At 45.1% G+C, this 21207-nt stretch overlaps 1 protein-coding gene across 2 annotated transcripts in view; it reads left to right on the forward strand.

Annotated features, from left to right (window-relative positions):
- Window positions 1–21207, forward strand: part of DNAJC11 (DnaJ heat shock protein family (Hsp40) member C11) — a 64909-nt gene that overhangs the window by 18426 nt on the left and 25276 nt on the right. For both annotated transcript variants that reach the window (XM_064494112.1, XM_064494113.1), the window contains exons 2-4: window positions 4335–4464; window positions 6521–6594; window positions 12729–12830. In XM_064494112.1, the coding sequence (XP_064350182.1) occupies window positions 4335–4464; window positions 6521–6594; window positions 12729–12830 (306 nt within the window). The remainder of the gene's footprint in view (window positions 1–4334; window positions 4465–6520; window positions 6595–12728; window positions 12831–21207) is intronic.

Genomic DNA, 21207 nt, shown 5'->3' on the forward strand with positions numbered 1-21207 from the left:
TTATGTAGGAACAAAATGTGAATTTACAAGCCAGAGTTACAGTAAGACTGGCTTTTAGACTAATTTTTTTTTTAGTGTATTAATCTGTTAAATCATTGAGAAAACAAAGTGTGGGGTTACAAACCATTTTCACAATACTACTAGCTTTTATAATTGCCCATGTATTTAGCTTTTCTGAGGTCTTTATTTCTTCCTCTGGCTTTGAGTTACTGTCCAGTGTCCTTTCATTTCACCCTGCAGGACTCTTGAGCATTTCCTCCAGGGCAGGTCTCATATTGCAGTTAGGGTCAAGGTTCATTTTTTTGCTTATGGACATCCTCTTCTTTTAGCATCATTTATTGAAAAACTGTCTTTTCCCTACTGCGCTGTCTTGGCACCTTTGTCAGAAATCAGCTGACCATCTATTTTAGGGGGTCTTTTTGTCACCTCACTTCTGTGCCACTGATTTACATGTCTGTTCTTTCCCCAGTACCAGCCTGTCTTGATTACTGCAGCCGTATGGTAAATCTTAAAATTCAGTCACGTGAGCCCTCCAGTTCCTCAGAGTTACTCTGGTTAGTAAAATAATGAGGAAAGTAAAATTTCTTTTTGCTCCATATCATTTTTCCATTTAAATTTTAGAATTGGCTTGTCAGCTACTACAGAAAAAAAGCCTACTGGGATTTTGATTGGATTGCATTAAATCTATAGGTCGCTTTGGGAAAATTTGACAGCTTAATAATACTGAGTCTTCTGATGCATGAAGACAGCATCTCTCTCCGTTATTTTTGGTCTTCTCTGATTTCTGTCAGCAGTACTTGGTCCTTTGCAGTGTGTGCATCGTGCGCTTGTAAAGCTTACCCCTCAGTGTTTCGTGTTTGTTAGTAAAACTCTAAACTGTATTGTCTTTTCAAGTTTCAATTGTATTATATAGAAATAAATTGATGTTTGCATATTGACCCTGTATCCCACAACCTTTCTAATATCACTTAATAGGGGTTTTTTGTAGATTCTTTATGATTTTCCACGCAGATGACATCTGCAGATGGAGACATTTTTACTTTTTCCTTTCTAATCTGTTTGCCTTGAATTTCTTTTTTTGTGCTTTGTTACAGGAATTTTCTGTTGTTGTACTGCATCTAATCTCGCAGTTTTAACAGACCACTAAACTCTACAGGTTACTAGGGACCTTTCACTATGATCTTTATGATATACAATTGTTTAATTCATAATAGCTTTACTTTCCATTAAAATATAACCAGATGATTGAGATGATGAAACTTTTCAGACTTAAAGCATGATGCATCTCTTAATTTTATATAGAATTTTAGAAATAAGTATGTAATTTTAGGTATCATTTTAAATGATACCACATATTTAGGAATGATACCAGAATTTTTATGATAGTGAAAAGAGTTTATCATTCATGAAATATTGAACCAGTGACCTCAGCTATTCAGTTATGATAAAAGGCCCAATCTGTCCTTTTATTAGATGTGATATTTATTAAAAATGAAACTTCATTTCTATTACTTAATCAATAGCACATTAAGCCATTTATTAATATGATGAAAGAAGGTATCACAGACCAGATATTCTCCTCCCTTGTCGTCTAGTTGACTTTTAACAACCAGGAAACAGCGGTTTAACCTGAAGTCGGTCAAGTCTGTCTGATCCTGCACTTGTAATTTTTACGAGATGCTGATAAGAACAATTAAAACTTGCAGCAAGAGAATGATTTGTAATGGCTGTTTAGCCCATCATATAAGTAAACCTATCTGGAGAAGATATATTTAATTTGCCATTAGCTAGCTATTGTTTACTCACTTAAAACAACAAGGTTTGGCACAGGTGGCGTATTGGTAAGTGTGGCAAGCAGTGCGTTGTGTAATTGACGTAGGCGGGGAAGGAAGCCACTGGTGGGAATGTTCCTCTGTGGAGCCTTGTGTTTTTGTTGAAGTAGAATAGACGTATAGGAACATGCACGTCACAAGCGCGCAGCCCAGTGAATTTTCACAAACATGGGCCATTTTGTGAATGAATGTTCCTGTCACCCCCACACCAGCGTGAATACCGAAATCCGTGCTGTCCAAGGGACGTCAAAATTGAATTGCGACGATAAGGGCAGCTACAGTGGTTACATTCCTCCTGCATGCAGGGCATTGTTAAATGCTCCTATGCGTATTACTTCATTTACTCTTCAGAGTAAGTGTGAGAGAGTATTGTCTACAAATGAGAAAACCAAGAAGAGGGTTTAGAGGAGCTGCAGCAAGCTGGTTCTGCCATGTGTGGGGGGGTCACTGTGTGAGGCACCTTAGAGTCCCCCTCTCATTTCATCCCCTCGCCGGCCCTGAGTGTGGCTGCCATCCCCGTTAGCAGGTGAGAAAGCCGGGGGTTGGGAAGCTCACTTGCCCGAAGCCTGCGTTCTTAACCGCTACACCTGAAGGCTGGTATATCACTGCAGAGTGAATCACACAGATGGCCAGGGGAGAGAAAGGAGGAAGGCGGTCATCTCCAGATGGTTCGAGAGTGTGATTCTCCAAGGCTGCACCAGAGAGAAGATGGAGAAAAAGATTAGTGCTGACACAGGGCAGTGGTCTGCCTAGGCCAAAGGATGCACAGTCAACAAGATCCTTGACCGTTTTCCAATGAAGTAGTTAACGGAAACCCTCCAGAAGCTGCTGGCTTAGAACACCATGCGCCCCTGCCTAACGAGCCCCGTGGGTCTGTGTCTGGGCTGAGGGGCAGCGAGCAGCCCGGGTCTGGCAGAGCTTTCTCATCACAGAACCATGCAGAGTTAGGGCTGGAAAGGCCCTTAGAGGTCATCACGCAGCCACCCTGTCCTCCGACAGGGAAATGGCCCGAGAGGGCGGCCGTCCTCCCCTCCCAGGCACGTGTGACTCACATACGTAACATTCCAGTAACGGCTGTTGTCTTCCTCTTGGAGTTCTTCGGAATTCCTTGAAAATCTCTAGTAAGCTTGTGCAAATTTCTTGGTTTTCTGGTTTCTGAATAACTTAGTCCTATATCAAATACTTACATTTCATGCCAAAATTATTACTAAAGCACAGTGAAGTTTTGCCTTTTTCCATTGGTAAAAGCACTCATTACTCCTGGAACTGGAGGATATTGAAAAGTTGTGGAAATTATAGAAAAATACTGTTGAACATTTTCCCTTGTAACCATGACCCCTTAACTCATCATGTCCCCAGGACCTCGCCTTGGGTATCCGTGTTCCCAGACCTAGTCCCAGAGCACTGTCCGTCCCCTGGCCTCGGGGACCTGGTCCCCTTCCTCTACCCAGATGGCTGGTGTGTCAGCACCCTCTGGCATGTTGTCAGTGAACCGGAATTTGCTTCTGTTGTCAAAATGGTGGAGTTGCCTCCCCAAAATAAAATATTCTCTACCTGACAAGTCATCCGGCCAGGGCTGCCCACTGGGCATCACCTCTAATGGACCAGAATGGGCCCTGAGGTTGATATAAAATCAGACATAGCACTTCCCCAAGACATACCTGAGGACCCAGCCAGATAGATGGTGCGCTGTCCCAGGGCCTCTGAACAAGTCTCTTTCTGAGAACCTCTTGGTGGCTGTGAGGCAGGCGCAGTGGAAAGTGGGTTTCTGTCACACCCGTCCTTCCTCCCTCCTGGGAGGTTAACACACACCCAGTGCCCATTTCACTCTGTGTCGACTGCTCTTTCCATGGTGCATTTCTCCCCTCAAACGGACCACTGATAAGAATCAGAGAGTTGCAAGTGTTGGGTGGGCCTTTGGGTGCTAGGGGTGGGGAGGCTTTTGTTTTCACTAAGGTGGTAAAGCATCTTTGCTTGCTTTATGAATTTTAGAATTAGAATTAGAGGATGAGTAGAAATGTGTATTGATTTTACAGTTTATGTCTGATTTTTAAGGATGAATATTCACGGAGTTTCCTTTGTCAGAAAATTGAGTAAATGTGTGGCATTTCTGTCTAATGGTATATAGCTTTTTTTTTCCTTTCTGAACAAATACCTTGGCAGATTTACTTTAAAATAACTTAGGTTACAGAGTAAGCAGGTCTCTGTGATGGTTTTCAGAGCACCATGAACCAGTACAGGGACACCAGCTTTTGTTCTGTCCGATGGCAGTCTTTCCCAGCAAAACACAGCCGCTACTGATGTACATAATTGATCACTTTATCAACTGTGGGGAAAACAGAAGCCTTACTGAAGTAATAAAGTGTAACTTCATTGTGTCCTGAGTGTAGGGAGCAAACGTGCTGGAACGTGGCTGACAGCTTCCCGTTGCAGGGCTGATTCTGATCATGGTAATATGTACGTAGCACTGGTTGTTCTCTAACTGGGTTTTTCTTTCTGCAGGCCTCTTCTGAAGAGCTGAAAGCTGCCTACCGGAGGCTGTGTATGCTGTACCATCCCGACAAGCACAGAGACCCGGAGCTCAAATCGCAGGCCGAGCGGCTGTTTAACCTTGTTCATCAGGCTTATGAAGGTCAGTGGAGGGCTTGGCTCTATAGAAACACCCTGGCAGCAGATGCTCAATTTTTAAGAGACTTGATTTGTAGAGGAAAGAAAAAGAGAGTCCTGAGAGGTGTATAAAAGAGCTGGTTAGCTTAGTGCTTCTTACTGACAGGGTCCTTTGAAAGAGGAGTACTTTGCTTTGGAAATCAATATGTGTCCAGCAAGTAGAAAATGAGAGAGGAGGTAAAGTACTAGACCAGGATCTGAATTGCAGGGGACACTCCAGTTTTAAATTGGTTACTAGTTTTCTTCTAAAAGGAACTCTTTGAAGTAAAAGGCCAATCGCTACAGACGAGCTTTCTTTGTTCTTTTTTTGTGAGAAGATACAAAGAACATTTTTTCATCTAAAAGTGATTTTATTGGTTCTGTGGCATTCAGTTAAGGAAAAGATTCTAACAAAAGAAAGACAATGGTGGTAAGAAGCCTAATAGGAAATAGAATCAAGTAATTCAGATTTTTATACTTACATCTTTCATATTTCAGAAAGAAAATTTGTGATGTATTTGTTTATAAAATATTAAAGTCACTAGTAGGTGCAGAGTTTCTCTTGGAGATGATGAAAAAGTTCTGGAAATAGTGGTAATAAAACAACAGATGCAACACTGGGAATGAACTTAACGCCACTTACTTGTACGCTTAAACGTGGTTAAAATGATCACTTTTATGTTGTGTGTATTTTACCACGATTTTAAAAATTAAAATTAAAAAATAAAGTCACTCTTAGGATATATGCAAAATAAAGTAAGTTATTCATTCCCGAACCATTTAGTGATTTGCTCCTTAATTAGACCAAAAATTAGATTTTCTCTACAAAATAAAGACTTCTCTATGTAAACATAAAAGCATATGCTGTATTTCACTATAGTTTAACCAAAAAGTTAGATTTTAGTGACCAGTAAAACAGACTGTGGCAGGTGATATGTGTGGACAGTCAGCACTGTGTCTTCACTAAATGTGACTACTTACATGGTCTGAATAAAGCTTGACCAAAAGCTTGTTCCTTTATTGTATTCGGTTGTCTGAGCTACCCACATAGCTGGTGTGTATTGTTTTGGAGATCTGGGGAAGGGTTAACAGGAACACCCTACCAGTGCCTGTGACAATGCCGCAGCAGCAGACCTGGCCCCAGTGGTTAGCCTAAGGGAGACTGAGATGGTGAATAAATAATTCCTTATTAAATCCTAGAGAGAACTCAAGAAGTTTGGCTCCCAAGTTTCCCAGTGGTCAGCATTTCTTTCTTCCCCATTAGATTTGAATATGGATAGAGTCACTTACATCATTTTTTAATTAGGTTTAAAAATATATGAGATGTCTCAGAAGAGAAAAGATTCGAAGGTCTTGAACAGAAACTGGCCCAGTAGAGGAGGAGGATAAAGCCTGCTAGCTGTACAGATGTTCAACTTCGGTTTGGATAGCCTTTGAAAGCTCTCGCCCTTATTGAAAAGTCTTTTTCTAATGTGCTTTAGGTGATATGGCCAACGCCATAGTGGCAGGTGTTTGTGTCTTTTAACATGATTTACAAATAAAGAAGAGAGGTGAAAAAAAGAGAAAAAGCCCGCCCAGGCTGTTACAGGAGTTAGTGCAACTCTATAGAGTAAATAATAAGTCAGATTTTTCTAGTCAGAGCCTGTCTCTAGCTTTATGTTAGACTTCTTTCAGAAACTGTGATTAACTCTCTCAAGCCAAGGTACTTTTTAGACTGCAGTGAAAAATAACTAAGTTTTTTAAAAGCGATTGTCTTTAGTGATGCAGGGTCAGTGCAGCTTCCTACAAGGTGCACCTCACAACGAAGAGCATCTTGGACATGAAAAATCCAACGTTTCTCATTTGTAGTCACCTTTAAGCACGTGCTAGATTGGATCTGAAGGGCAGATAAGAGGAAAGATGCGTAGGGAAAGAGAGGGTCTCCAGGAAGAGTGTGGTCGGACGAAGAAGAACAGAAGGAGGTGGGCTCGCCCGCTGGTGCCGTGTCAGGACTGAAAGGTGAGTTTTGTGCTTTGTAAACATGTTTGATTTTTCGTTTGCAGTGCTCAGTGACCCCCAGACCAGGGCCATCTATGACATCTATGGCAAGAGAGGACTGGAAATGGAAGGGTGGGAGGTAAGAGAAACTGTGTGTCTGGTGTCCCGGTCAAGTCCTTAAACAGCCTCAAAACGACAACCCCCAAATTCCGCATCCTGTGATAATGCTTTCGAGACTATTTGAAGACATCAGAGTCCCCTTCTTACTTACATTTTTGGTTTAAGGGATTGAGTTCTCCACTTAGCTTTGTGAACTTGGGACAGTCAGTCATCCAGCTTGTCTGTTTCCTAACCTCTGTCAAGTGACTAGTAAGAGGGATGGACTAGACCAGTAACTTCTACCCTCGGGGAGGGAGCGGGCCAGTCAGGGGGTGATGGAGGATGGTTTCTGCGAGGGTACAGTTCCTTCTGCACACAGACCTCCTTCTACCCTCCAGGGTTCTGAGCCTTACTCCCCACCCGCGGTCATAACTGCACTCAGGGAGTGTTCATTAGTACTGTGTTGTGCACGTGAACAAAATGGAAGCCGGAAAGTTGAGAACTGCTGGATTAAAACTGTCTGCACTGACCCTTCTGTCTCTAATGCGCTATAATATTAGAACGTTACTAATACAGTGAGCAAAACGAAATAGATAGCAAGTACCCGTGAAATAGGCTGCCCTGGGCTCCCGTACCATGCAAGGACAAGTGCTGAAATTCAGAAGGTGCCATTTCTTTCACTCTGCCACTGAGTAGTCTTAGAGCCTTGGGCAAGTCGTTTGCTTTGTGCTTCCATGTTATCTGAAAAATGACATGTGGATCAAGTAGAAAAATTAATATGAAAATTAGTTGTAAAATTCTGTATTGCTATAAGAACATATAGGTGTTGTTGCTTAATTTCATTAAAGAAACTTGGCTCTGGTGCCCAAGAAATGTAGGCAGGCTATTAACATTAAATTAACTCTCATTGAGTTATTTTTTCCTCATCCTGTAAGATTCCCTTTGAAGCTCTTTTGGTATTTGATCTCCAGCCTGTATGCCTGTCTCTTCTGATTCTAGTATGAAAACCTTCTAGAGGCCTTTGGGTACGCACTGCAAGGGGAGTGAAGTGGGCTTCTCTTCCCCTTTGCGCCACTGCTTAGCTTCGGTGACTGTGGGCCGTTTTCAGCCTGCAGCCTTGTTCTGGTTGCCCGCACAATGCATTGTAGTTTGCTGACATTTAAAACTTGGGAGGTTTTGCATGCAAATCCAGTCTTTTATCTCCTCTGGAAAAATCAGAATATCTGGTAACGCTGTACCTGTGTTCTCCTCTGAGGCAACAATCTGAGGTGCCCCTGCAGTTGGACTGGACGTGCTGTCCAGTTTTCCCCACCCCTGCCACTCCCTCTAGTGTCACCATTGGCCCTCCACCCATCTATATGTCCCCTTGCTTCCAGTGGGCATTTGGTTTCTGGCCTTCAGCTCAATGAAAACAGCAGTGCGTCACATCACATTAGTTCATTGCAGCAAAGCATTAGGTCTAATGGCTTAGGATTTTTTCCATCGAAAAAGGAAAACAGAATCTTGTTGTTTGTTTTAAATTTCTCCTCATACCTTATACCCCACAGTAAAACTCTCTTGTTTTTTGAAAACTTGGGTTGACTACAGTTTTTATGGCAGCAGTCAGGGCCACTGAAAAGCTGTAGGCCTCTGTTACGTATCCCCACCTCAGGGTCTGGGTTTTTCATTCCCAGCAGCATTCTCCCAACTCAGTGGAGCAGTGGGGTAGCCTCTTCCTGGCAAAATATTGCATGGTTTCCTATGACAAACCGAATTATCTCCCCACTGGAAAGAAAAAAAGCCACACACACAGTAGTGATTATAAAAGTGTGTAGGCAATCCCAGATGGTGAATGGATAAGCTTTCATATTCATAGTTTTTAGTAAACTATTTGAAGCTAATCAGGCTCTCACCCGTCAGAGCTGGCTTTTCTTTCAATGATACCAAGACTTCACTGACGATAACAACGCCTCGAAGGTGGACTGCACGAAGGTCCCTCCACTGATCCTTACTCGGAGACGTGTCGGAGCCTGACGCACAACAGCCCGTTGTTCCTCCTGTGAAGGAAGAGTCTCGCTGAAGTCGAGAGCCTTTGATGGCGCTGACACCAGCATTCCCTCAAGGAGTTCCTGCCGCCGGTGGCTCGTTCCATATGAGGATTCTCCTTTTCAGTCGTGGCATCCACCCCAGGGAGGATGCCATGTTCCCTTCATCCTATTGCTCTGCTGCTAGTATTTGTAGACTATTCAACTTTTCCAGTTGTCAACTGGTATCCATTTGCCACATATCTGTTAGTCTCAATATACCTGTAGTCAGTGAGGGGTGATGGGCACAGTTAAAACCCCTGGTGTCTAGCACGCCTTTAATCCAAAGATGTCAAAGCAGCCCCAGACATGGCGGTCACTCCCTGTCCCAGCAGTGACATCATCCCCTTTCTCCTGGTGGATGCTGGGGATGAAATTGAGCTTTCGTAGGCTGCATTAAATATTGGCCTTGTTTTCAGTCATTAGGTAGGTTTTTGGTCTTTGTTTTTTTTCTTTTTCCTTTTTTTTTTTTTTTAACCTTTAAGAGACTTTGTCGCTCTCTGGCAGGATTCCCAAGGAACGAGACACACCCCATTCCCGATTTGTAACACCAGCCATTTTCGCTCTCCAAGCTGGTTAGCGGTGTTTGCGCAGATACCCGTCATGAAAGTGAAATTGCTCCGTCCTCCAGAATGACAAAAAGCCCGCTTTGAGCTGTGACTGCTTTGACAGTATTGAATCTGGTAACAGCCCCCAGGCGGAGTGGGAACCACACAACTCAGACGGCACGTTCAGATGTCGGAGCACATTTAGAGGAGCAGCCATTGGCCTGAACCTTCCACACTCTAATTTTTGTCTGCAGTCCTTTACATTTATCCGTACTTCACTTTTCCCTGTCTCTTTGACATTCTTCTTACAGTGCCGAAGAAACTCAGCCTGCATTAAGAGCTGTAATATGGTCAACATCGTGAAAACAAAGACAGAAACTCACAGATTGGAGGGGACTAACAAGACATGGTGACTAAATGTGAGCCTGGATCCTAGGTTGCTCCTGGAACAAGAGAGTGATGTTGGTAGAAAGACTAGTGAAATCTCAAACATACTATGTTCGTTTCTTAGGCTTGCGGGTGTTCGTTCCGAGGGTGTGTAAGATGTTAGCATTGGAGGAGGCTGGGTGACGGCTATACAAGAACTTTCTCTACTGCCTTTGTAACTTCTCTAAGTTCTAAATAATTTTCTAAAGTTATTCCAAAATTGAAAGTTGACTAGAATCATAGAATTTTCAAAACAGACACCACCTCAGGACTCGTGTAGTTTTAATCCCCCTCTTTTTTAGGGGGAAACTGAAGCTTAGAGAGTGAAGTGACTTACCTGAGGCCCCTCCAGAAGGCTCCAGCTAGTGCCCGAGAGCCGAGGTCTCTGTCCCCTTCCCACTGTGCACCTGCTTTCAGAGATCTCTGTATTCCCCTCTCCACAGTAAGTCTTCCTGGCCAGCGCAGGGATGGGCCTGGCTGGTACATGGTCAGGGTGGACAGTGCAGGTGTTGGCTTCGTGGGCTGCATGTGATACACTCTGTTGATGAAAAACATGGCAAACATCTAGCACTTACCAACTGTGGTGCATTTTAGGGTGCTGCGTCCCTGGATGCGCGTATCTGAGAGTTACTGAGATGGGGGAAGTGACTTGCAGCTGGCTCGGCCTTCTTCCATTCTCCATCGTCACGTACTCTGTGTGAAGAAGGGTGTGAATGCTAAAGGCCATCGGGGGCCCGCCGGAGGTAGAATGAGGTGCCCTGCTGAGTTCCTCACAGCTCTAGAAGGGCCAGCCATTTTGACTTTGCAGTTAGCTCTGATTATGCACCAGCTGTTTGCAGAACCTCTGTAAAGCATGACTAAAAATGAGATGGCTGAACACCCTTGGAATATTTGCCTCTTCATCCTATGACAGAATGAGGGGGAGAGAAAGTAATTTGCGGCTACTAATTCAATCGGCAAAGGTCAGAAAGCTAAAATTCCTGAAAGCAAATCTTGTTCTGCTCCAGCCCTTGCAGAGCCTGGTGCTGTCCAGCCTTTTGGATTTCCTGCAGAGTTCGGGTCTAGGATTTTAACTCTTGGAATCTGTTTATTTTAAAAAAAGAAAATCCGTATGGAGCGAATTCATGGAGTCTGTGTCACTGGTTAAAGTTATGGCTAATCAAACTTCTGTTTAACCTGCACCCGTAACACTAGCATCCTTTAGACAGACCATTGGTATGAAATCTTTTCATCCAGGTGGAGCAGCCTGACTGATTGCTCCGGGCCCTGAGGAAGAAGCACTTGCCGTCCAGACCCCAGACCCTCCTCGTCCTTAGTAATGAGTCACTCGGGTCACCACTGACCGAGGTCCAGATAAGTTGTGGTTCCACAGTCACCAGTCCACTGAATTGGGGTCTAAGAGTCACAAACAGTTTTTAAAGTATTTAAAATCATTTTTTTCTTGATCTTCAAGGTTAGATGGATTTGCTGATTTCCTACGTTTCCCTGAAGTTCTTTTATTTTTATTTTCTTTTGATGAAGGGAAGGGCTGACAGGGATTGAGAAGATAATGGAAACTTTGAAAAACTCTGCTGACTTTTGTTCAGTCCAAGATGGGGATCTTTGGGGAAGCGAAAGCGCCGTGAATAGGTGCACACAGTGTCTTTAAGAACCATCGGCGTGAGCGCGCCGTACCAGTTCTGGAACTGGGGGTGTTTTTGTGAGGTCACAGAGCAATCGTTGTCACGCCATTTGGACTTCCAGTCTGTTCTTGGATTATTTTAGCAGTGTTTTTATTTTAAAACTTCCTTTAAAAGAAGTACCCCCCCTTTTGGTAATTAACAAACCACATGGGTTGATTAGAGGAGAAATTGCTTTCATTCCTTTTCTGTTTGCGTGCTGAAAGTGGTAGGGAACAAATTTCTGTTTTTTCAGACAGGCCAAAATTTTATATTTATTTTTCTGTATTGCTGAATAATAAAATCAAGTTGCACAGAACCTATAATATGAGCTCATTTATTTTAATGTATGCATTCATGCATGCGCGTGGAAGATTTTTAGAAAGACGTGTAAAAAGCCGAACGTTAGCCTGTGAGAAAGGCGTGTGGGTGGGGAGGGAGGATTGCACTTTTTTTTTTTGAAACTGTACTTTTGTACTTCTTTTCTTTCTGTACTATTTTGACTTTTGCTGTATTTAAGTGGTTTTTTTAAAATAATTTTTAAAACTTGTGATTTCCAACACAGTGTTTTCTCGCCTCACCCACCTTTGTAGCTGTTCTTTGAGCAGCCTCTTAGGACTCCCTATGTTTCTCCCGCTTGATAACGGGGTCTGCTTTTTGGCCTTTGTCTCCCGTCTCACACCAATAACTTTGGTCATATCTGTCCTACGCCCACTGCCTGCATTTCTCTCCAGCTTTGGTACTTGAGGCTCTTGGGAATCAGGTGGTGGGGTTTCCTCTCACAGGTGTGGTACCCGAGGCCCTGTGGCCCTTCCCTGCCTGTTTGCAGTCTCAACTAGACTGCCTTGCTTTCATGACGAAAGAGGCTGAGATACAATGCCTTATCTCCTCATAGATCAGGCATCCTTGTGCATCTCCGAGGACTAGCGCGGTCTGCTGTTTGGTACCCAAGTAGTGTTTACACTCAGGTATAGCTGACATCATACATGCAAAGGTTCCTTTCAGACTGTAGGAGGCAGAGTCCCCTGACTCTGAGAACACCCATACTTCATGGCTTAAGATCCCTTGGCCCGAGAAGCTCAAAGGGCACCTCTGATGGTGGCCCCAGCACAAGAGGGAGACATGCCAGTACCGTCACCGACGGCCTCGTGTTAACATTTTTCAGCATGTTAGCTGGGACTCATTAGGAACTTAAACTGTGACACTTAAGATGATGTTTTCTTTGTAAGATTCCTGCAGACTTGGAGATAAGTTACTAAAATGAAGAAAGTAAGACTTCAGTTTCTGGAGTACTGAGGGATGGCACGGCCTTGGGAATGACCAGGCCTGACAGTGAACCTCGGGTCACCAGGGACCAGGCGTCTGATGGGTGGAGGCCGGCGGTCCCCGGGGCAGCACTTAGTTAATGACGTCAGCTCTTGTGCATTTCCCTCACTTTCTGGGTACTTAACCATCTTCTCCTCTTGATTCTGCCTGCAGGTTGTGGAGAGGAGGAGGACTCCAGCCGAAATCAGGGAAGAGTTTGAGCGGCTGCAGAGGGAGAGGGAGGAGAGGCGGCTGCAGCAGCGAACCAACCCCAAGGTGAGCCCGGCCAGTTCGAGAGGGAGCTGTCGCAAGGCTCCATCACCAGAAGGCAGGTCTTAAACAATCAGTGCTGGTGGCTCTTTCAAGTAATGGCATACAAAACTGGGCAGGTCAGCATGCTGACTGCATCTCACAGTGGCGTCTGTCTGGAAAGCCGTCAGCAGAGCTGCAGCTGATGACCAGGAGCGAGGGCACCTGGGGAACTTCCCAAGCAGAAACACAGGCCGCTCTCTGAGACCTTTCCTGGTAATCATGCTGCCAGGCCCTCAACACTTGAAGATCATTTAGAGGTCTGTGCTGGGGAAAGGACAGCCACCTGCCCACGCATGGAGGTCACAGGACCCCTTGCACACCAGTCAGGATTCAGAGAACAGGTGATGCAGAGGGCTGGGGACGTTTCCAGACTGCATTAAGTGGGGGCCCATGCTTTTATCACCCCAGGACAAGGGTGCCACGATGACCAGTCACCAGGCTGTTTCTGTGGCAGCGAAGTGACTGTTGTTAACTACCACTCGAGTCCCCGGTGGAGCTCGAGGCGTCCCAGGCTATGCAGCGCAGGCTCCGTCAGAGACCCACCTGAGCCTGAAAGAGGCTTTTCGGTCCGGGTGTGATACTGTCCCTTTGACTTGTTGGGGAAGCCAGTTGTTCTGCGTGTGTGTCACGGCCCTGCGACAAACAGGACACCTCAGTCCATTTGAGGTGCCAGGTATACTGAACGAGGCTTGTTGTCCTGTTCAGCTGTGTTTAGTAAGGGAACTCGGAGCCGGCTCCATCGGTGTGGCCAGGATGGCCTGTCAGGCAGCCTGGAAAAGAGCAGATGCTAGCTTACAGATGGGAAACATGATGTTAGGAACTTCTGGTCAAATACATTCTAGAAATTGATTTTTTTAAGACCCCTACAGTATTTAAAGGCCCATATATTGAGAACACTCCCATGCCTTTGAATCGTACTCTTCAAAGTGTATTTGTAAATGCCGAAACCTCTCCTTTCCATCCACCCTCCCCTTCAGCAGAGGACGGCTTAAGTAGGGCAGTTCACTTTTGGTCAGTCGGAAGCAGAGACTTGAAACACTGGCTGAACCGAGTCAGGGGTGTGAGGCGTTGAGAGAGCTGAAAATCTCCGAGGCGCCCTGACCTGTGCTAGTGGACTCCCTCCTTGGGTGTCCCAGCCAGTGCACTGGAGGAGGTCTGGTTAAAGGCCTGTGTCGGCAGATGGAGGTGGGGGGTGGGGAGGTGGGGCGGGAGCCTGCGAGAGCAGGCTGGCTGTTGCTGGGGTGCCTTTGCTTTGCTGGCTGAAGTTTTGCTGCATTCAGAGCAATGAGGGGGAAAGGGAACTCACAGTGAGCCTCTGTGTCCTGTGATAAAATTGGCATCTGGGTGTGCGCGGTGATTGCTTATTGGGATTCTATGGAAATGTGTCTCCAGGCCATGTTTCTGTGGAGTGAGGGAGCACAGCTGTGACCGTTTCACACCGGCACACAAGATTGTAAAATTCCCAATACTTTACTTGCATAAACTGCCTCCAAAGAAATAAGACATTTTGTAACCAGGAACGCCAAGTGGTAAACAGATGTTGGCTGTGCAGCACTTTGAGGAGAGGTTTTGAGCTGGATCTTTCATTCCATTTCCGAGTGTTTTGCTTTGCAAGATGAGCAGAAAGGCTTGAAATCGCCTCATCCTCAGAAGAAAGGGATGATCTCTTGTAAGAAGACCACAGGGAGAAGGACGCTTTTGATGACCTTGGGGCTTGGCGCTGGACTGTCACCCGGACCCCCGCAGAGGACCACAGCTTGTGGGGATGGGCAGCTTTGTTAGCATTTGTGGTACCGCCACCTGAAACTTGGGTGCGATTTCTCCACGTTCATCACTAAGAGTTCACTGGGTGGGAACCTTCCAGTAGGAGTACCTACCACGAACAGGCAGGAAGGCGGGGGGTGGGGAACTGGCTCTGACACAGCGACGCGGGACGCAGCGCTCACCATGGGACCCACACGTGGTTTTGTCATTCCTAGAATGAGGGCGTGTATTCTAAGCACCATGCCAAGCTGTTAAATGATTGAAAGAATTTGAAATACATGGGAATTTATTAGAGAAAGACAAGCCTGCCCTGTAAGTGCCAAGTGGTGCGAGTAGCAAGGGGGAGTTAGGAACTAAATCTGACTTCAAGTCTCATACAGCCCTGCGTGGGGAGGACTTGGCTTGATGGGGTGATTCCTGCCGGTTGTGGCTGGGTCTTGGTCTGTCCATTGGGTTTTGGAAACGGCTCTCTGCCAGGACCGCCCACCTGCTCCTGTGCTGAGGCCATGCCGAGTCAGTGTGGCCACCCGCTCCGTGTGAGAGGTGCTGTGGACAGCACTGCAGAGCCCCCAGCCCTCCCAGCTCTAGCCAGTGGGATGCAGGCAAGCACACGGCACTCACAGACGCCTGAGGCAGCGGAGAGAGCCCTGGACTCCACCCTCCAGTTCTGTGTCCTGGGTCAGGTCATTCCTCCAGCCCCAGCTCGGTCTCTCCCTGTGTGAAAGGGGCTGTTTGCCATGAGCCCCAGTGCTTGGGGTCAGATCCTCAGACCCCAGCATCCTTAGTTTAATTGCCTGTTTTCTGTCTTTAGGACCTTGGGGAATAAATCCCTCTGGAAAGCACCAAGTTCAGGTCACTGGGGTCCTGGCATCTGCCTCCAGGGACCTCCTCACTGGGCGGATGGGGGAGGGAACTTACGACTGGGCAGATGATGCAGTTCGTCTGCCTCCCAAGGACCGTGTGTGACCACGCTGGTCTCTGAGATCTCTACTTCACTTGCATAATCCGTCTTCATTTCTTGCCTTTTAGAGGCTAAGATCATACGATAGTGTTGTTCTGTGCCATGTTCACTTCATATTGATTATTGTAACTCCTTTCTCTTGTCAGTACCCGTGAATCTCTCTCTGTGGATGGCAGCCAGTTTAGGAGGCAGGCTGTTCACTGCCTTCTGTATGAGCTTGCCTGCATCCCACGAGAAGCAGGGCGTTGAGCTGAGTTTTGTTCAGGGGGCTTCGTTGTCTCACTCAGAGAGTATCCACTCCTTTCTTTTTGACCCTGTTCCATCAGAGTGTCAGGGAGGTTGTTACTGGATTCCCTGGACCATTCCGTTCTCCATTCACCGTACAGAGGTTGGCATAAACTCCCTGGTAAGAAGACCCTCTTTCTGATTTTAGAAAGGTCATCCTATCAGTGTGGTTCGTGTAATAGCTTAAAAACACAATTCAAAAGAAAATTTCTTTTGTACAGCACAGGGAACTATATTCAATATCTTGTAATAACCTTTAATGAAAAAGAATATGAAAACGAATATATGTGTGTATATGCATGACTGGGACACGGTGCTGTACCCTAGAAGTTGACACATTGTAACTGACTGTACTTCTATAAAAAAGAAAAAAAAATACAGTTCAGCTTTATCAGGGAAAAAAATGTTAAATACTATATTAATGAAGACATATAACCATAATCCCAAAATGTTTTCATAAAAAGGTATGAGTACATTACTCAATTATTTTTAAAGGCGTTTTTGAAAGATTTGTTTTGGTTGCTATGTCTAATGATTATAGCCATCGGAATGAGCCAGTGGTTATGGCTTCAGTCTGTTCTCTGAAGTGATTCTGATGTTGTAAACTGACTTGACTCGGCTGACAGGATCATCGTGCTGAAGAAAAGCTGTCTTAACCCATGTGTTTGCTATGCTGGATGGCAGAGGGGCACTTTACCGTGTGCAGAAATGGTCTGCTGTTGAAATGAGAAGGCTGTTTGCAAGGGTACTGGCTGGAGGGCTGTCCCTCCGCCCTGTCAGCCCAGGGTTTTACACGGCATCAGAAATAAAGGCTACTGTGGAGAGATGTGGTGGGTGTGGGCGGGGAGGGGAGGGAGGCTGGGACCGAGTTATTCTTAGACACCCTGATAAATTTGAGTTTGATCCTCTGTAAAACTGGAGAACCCAGGTTCTGACCTTCATCTCAGATAGGATGGTTCTGGGGAGACTGTCTCACAGAAGCCACCATGGGTTCATCAGCTATAAAATGGGCAAATTTCACATCACCTCCCACCATAATTGCCTCTCTTGGTGGAATTTTCAATTAATAAATAGTTATTGTTGAGATTGCCTTGACAGAAATTTCTCACATTATCTTTATGGCCAGATAAAGGAATATAAACACAAAAATATTCAGAATGAAACATTCTTTGCCAGATGAAAAACTGAGTCTGCTCAGAGAGGGTTGATTAATGCATTGTTTCCAACCTGAGAAGCTTTTCATCATGCAGGAGAAAGGCTCTGACTTGACATCCTCAGAATTTCTATGAATGACATCAGTGGGGATGCGTTTGTCACATTCACAGGTGACCCAAGGTGGAAGGACAAAATCGGGATTCTAAACGAGCCCAGTGAGGCAGAATGGAAGGGGTGAATGTGCTCGCTGAGTGAGATAAGGGGAGCTAGGGAAATGATGGTCTTTAATTGACTCGCTGGCTTAAGATTGGCAACAAGGAACAGAACCAACAGCAAGAAGACGATTTGGACTTGGCTTAAGGAACATGGGACAAGGCAGGGGCTGGGGGTTAATGGAGACTGCACTTTCATCCACACAGTGTGGCAGCAGGCTGCGGTGGGATACGTAATGCCGGTAACATGAGTTCCCCAGGCTGCTCCCAGGGTGCGGGCTGGCAGGGAGCACTCCCGGAGGCTGGGCCCCATCCCTCCTCCTCCAGGCCCTGCCTGTGGGTAACAGTTTCATCTGGTTATGTTGGGTCCTCCTGATCAAGGAACATCTGAGACTTAAGGACGTGAGAAGTCTGATAATTTTTATGCATATAAGACCTTGTTGAGATATTAATAGTTTAAAAGCCTCTAGTTTCAAAGTCTAAAGTGTGGGAATTTTTTCATTTTGTGTGTCTGTGTCCAAGTAATATGTGTAAATAGTTTAGAAAGTCAAATAGTTACTGAGCTTATTTTTAAAAAAACAAAACAAAACAGTTGTCCCTCCCCACCCTCCTCTTAGGCTCCTGACTCCTGTTCCCCAGAGGCGGCCACTCCTACCTCTCTGAGCTCGCTCTTCTGACATTTCCTAGGTATTTCTAAGTTGCAAATTTGCACTGTGCTGTTTTTTTCAGTTTTAGTAACTATCTGTTGACCTTCTGCCAGAAAAAAATAAGGAAACAGTTCTCTCACACAACACTTTTTTTCAGTTCACCTAATGTAATTATAATGCCCCTTAGGATTAAATTAATGTTCACTGTATAAATACTCACTTGAGCCAGATAGCAGTCTAAGATTGCCTGACTTTTCTTAGTGCTCTTTTTACTCCATAAAGTTAGTGATGGTCTTGTTGGTTCCCCTGATTAGTTTTCTGTAAACCCATCAGACACCATCTGTCTGTCACTCTCATTTTGCTGTTGTGGCATCCATCTGGAGCCCTCCTTCATCGTCTACCCCAGTCCAGTCTAGACTCTGCTTTCAGGCCTGCTATCCAGCTGTGGCCTCAGGACTTTCCTCATCCACTTCCTAGGAGGGCCTTTTTGTTGTTTCATTCAACAAACTGGTACCAGGTGCCAACTGTGAGAGGCGCTGTTAGACGCTGAGCAGAACAGCCCCTTCCCGTGGAGTTTGGATTCCCTCCAGCTCTTTCCTTGGTGGACTCCTGCACCCTCCTCTTTTTTGGTTTATCTCTGTTTGTAGAGAGAACACATTCCCCGGTAGCTCATTTACAAAAGATGTCTAAAAGGCAAATGTCTTTTTCCTTTTATTCCCATTCTGTTGTCTTTTAAAAGAAAAAATTAGTCATTGATAATTTTATTTATATGTATACATGCGGACACACATCCATACATATATGGAAAAGAGCATGTGTAACATATAAAGTGTAACATAGTAATAAACACCTAGGAACCCACTGCCTGATCCCAAAACAAGAATATTGCCCATAACTTGCATTCATTTCCACATTTCTCTCCTTTTCCATCTCCCTGCCAGAAAGGAGCACAATCCTAAAGGGTTCAGTGTTTGAACAAAGGGGATGTAGAAGGAGAGGAAGGGACGGGAAATGTAAAAGAAATAATACAGAGCTGAAGGGCTCAACTTCCCAGGAGGGGAGGGTCCGCCGACACCCAGCATGAGCCAGAAACACTCAGACGGGCATCATCCTGTTGCTTTTTAAACTTTGTCACAAGTTGGTTGTACGCTTAAGCAATGTATTCTTTAGTTTTTATTGTACTTGAGCTTTATAAAGTTACGCCATTCGGTAGGTGTCCTTCTGGGACTTGCTCTCTCCCCACCCCTCGTACTCTTCCGAAACCCTCCGTGTTTCACGAAGCTGTGGCTCATTCGTTTTTGTCGCTGTGTACGGTTTACCCATCCCCCTGCTGGTGGGGTTTGGATGGTTTCCAGGCTTTCACTGTTGTGAACATTGCTGCTGTGAACATTCTTGTGCGTGCTTCTTGGTGCACATGTGCAAGGCTGTCCCTTGAGTATGCACGTGTGTATTTGCATTTCTGCACATGCACACATATACCGCACACCTAGGTAGGGAATTGATGCGCCATAAGATACGCACAGGTTCATCTGTGAGCGATGTTGCGGCTTGTTTCCCAGAGGTAGAGTATTAACTTTAACTCACAATGTCTTCATTGCATGTTTATACTTGATGCTAAGTACTACAAACCCGTATCTTTATACTCCTTATGATATATATGTGTGTATGGATAGATTAGACAGATACAAAGTGTATGAATCTGTAATTTAATATTTGGTTATTTCTTTATATTTAATATTAGGAATTGCTAGGTTTTGTCTATTTAAGACCTAAAAAATGGAAGTTTTATATAAACCCACCTACTACTTTGCCTGGATATTAAATTCCAGTTTGGAAATCATTTTTCCTTCACTGCCTAGGCCAAGGCTTCTAGCTTCCAGGGCTGCTGTCGAGAAGACTGGTTCTGACTCCTGATTCGTCTGCGTGACTGTCTCTGCCCCTTTGATACCCTTGGGCTCTTCTCTCTGGGCCTCTGCAGCTCCGTGATGGAGAACCTTGGGTGCCTTTCTTACCGGTGCTGGTGTTTACAGTGGACCCGCACACCTGGAAAGTTGAGTGGTCCTCAGTTCCGGGAAGTTTTGTGGTATTTTTTTTTTCCTCCCTTTCTCTCTTTCCAGACTCCTTTTATTCACATACTGGTCCCTTTGGACTAATCATCTCATTCCGCACCATCCCCCTCCATTTTGCATATTTTTCATTTAGTTCTACTTTTTTTGAGACTTTTTTCCCCTAGGTTATTTTCCAGCCTTTCTGTTGGTTTAAATTTTTGTGTCATAATATTTTTGATTTCTTAGACTTTTTTCTTTTCAAATTTGTTGTTTTTTTAATTCATGGGAAGTACGGGGTAGGGCTTTGCTGTTTGAGCTCTAGAGATACATGCCCTGGGTTCAAATCCTGTCTCTGCCACTTCTCAACTATGTGACTTTGAGTAAGATGCTTCACCTCTCTGGCCCTCAGTTTCTTCCTCTGAAGTGGAGTAGGAGTGCCCGCTCCTTGTTGTTTAAAAGATTAAGTGGAAGAATACATGTCAGATACTTAGAAGAGTTCCTGGCACATAGTAAACATTCACAAATGTTTTTTATTATTAATGCAGTATCTAATTCTTCTAAAGATATTACTTACACATTTCTTGCTGTTTTCTTTGGTGTTTGTATTCTCTGCTTCTTTCTGGTGTTTTTGGTCTTTACTTCATTTCAGACTTCGTTATTGGAGGCTTTCCTCAAATGTCTGATAATCCTTGGCCGACTGCCACGAAGAGTGGGACAGTTGGGCTGAGTAGACACTGCGTGTACTTGGCAGGGCTTGTCACTGATGGGCTTGGCCTGGGGTGTTTGGTTGGAAACACTCCCCATCACCCCCATCCCCCCACCCCACTACCAGCCAAAGGTTAGTGTCTAAAGGCTTTCTCTAAGTAGCAGATGATTATTCTCTTGAGAAGAAATCGCCAGTCTGCTGCCTGGCTGCCAGCAGTCTCACAGCTGAGGAGGGTGGGAAGTTTGGGACCGGACCCGTTCAGTTTCCCTCACCCTGTTTCCAGTACATGCCCCGCCCCTCCCCACCTGTGCCTGGAATGCCTTCATTTGATTTCTCCAAAGAACAAGCGTGTCACTTGACTCCTTGGGGGAGTGATCACGGTCCACTGCTCCCCCTCCTGGGGTACCCAGTCCCTCCAGTTCCTGACCAGCAGACACTTGGGTTTCAGCTTTTTCTGCTGAATCAGTTACCATATCTCTTCATCCTTTTCCAGTTTCTAAAAATTGTTTAATACCTCTTACCTGTCACCTTTGAGTATCCTGTTCTTTTTGTCTATGGCTTTG

Source organism: Camelus dromedarius, chromosome 14, assembly GCF_036321535.1.
Source record: "Camelus dromedarius isolate mCamDro1 chromosome 14, mCamDro1.pat, whole genome shotgun sequence".
Lineage (NCBI taxonomy): Eukaryota > Metazoa > Chordata > Mammalia > Artiodactyla > Camelidae > Camelus > Camelus dromedarius.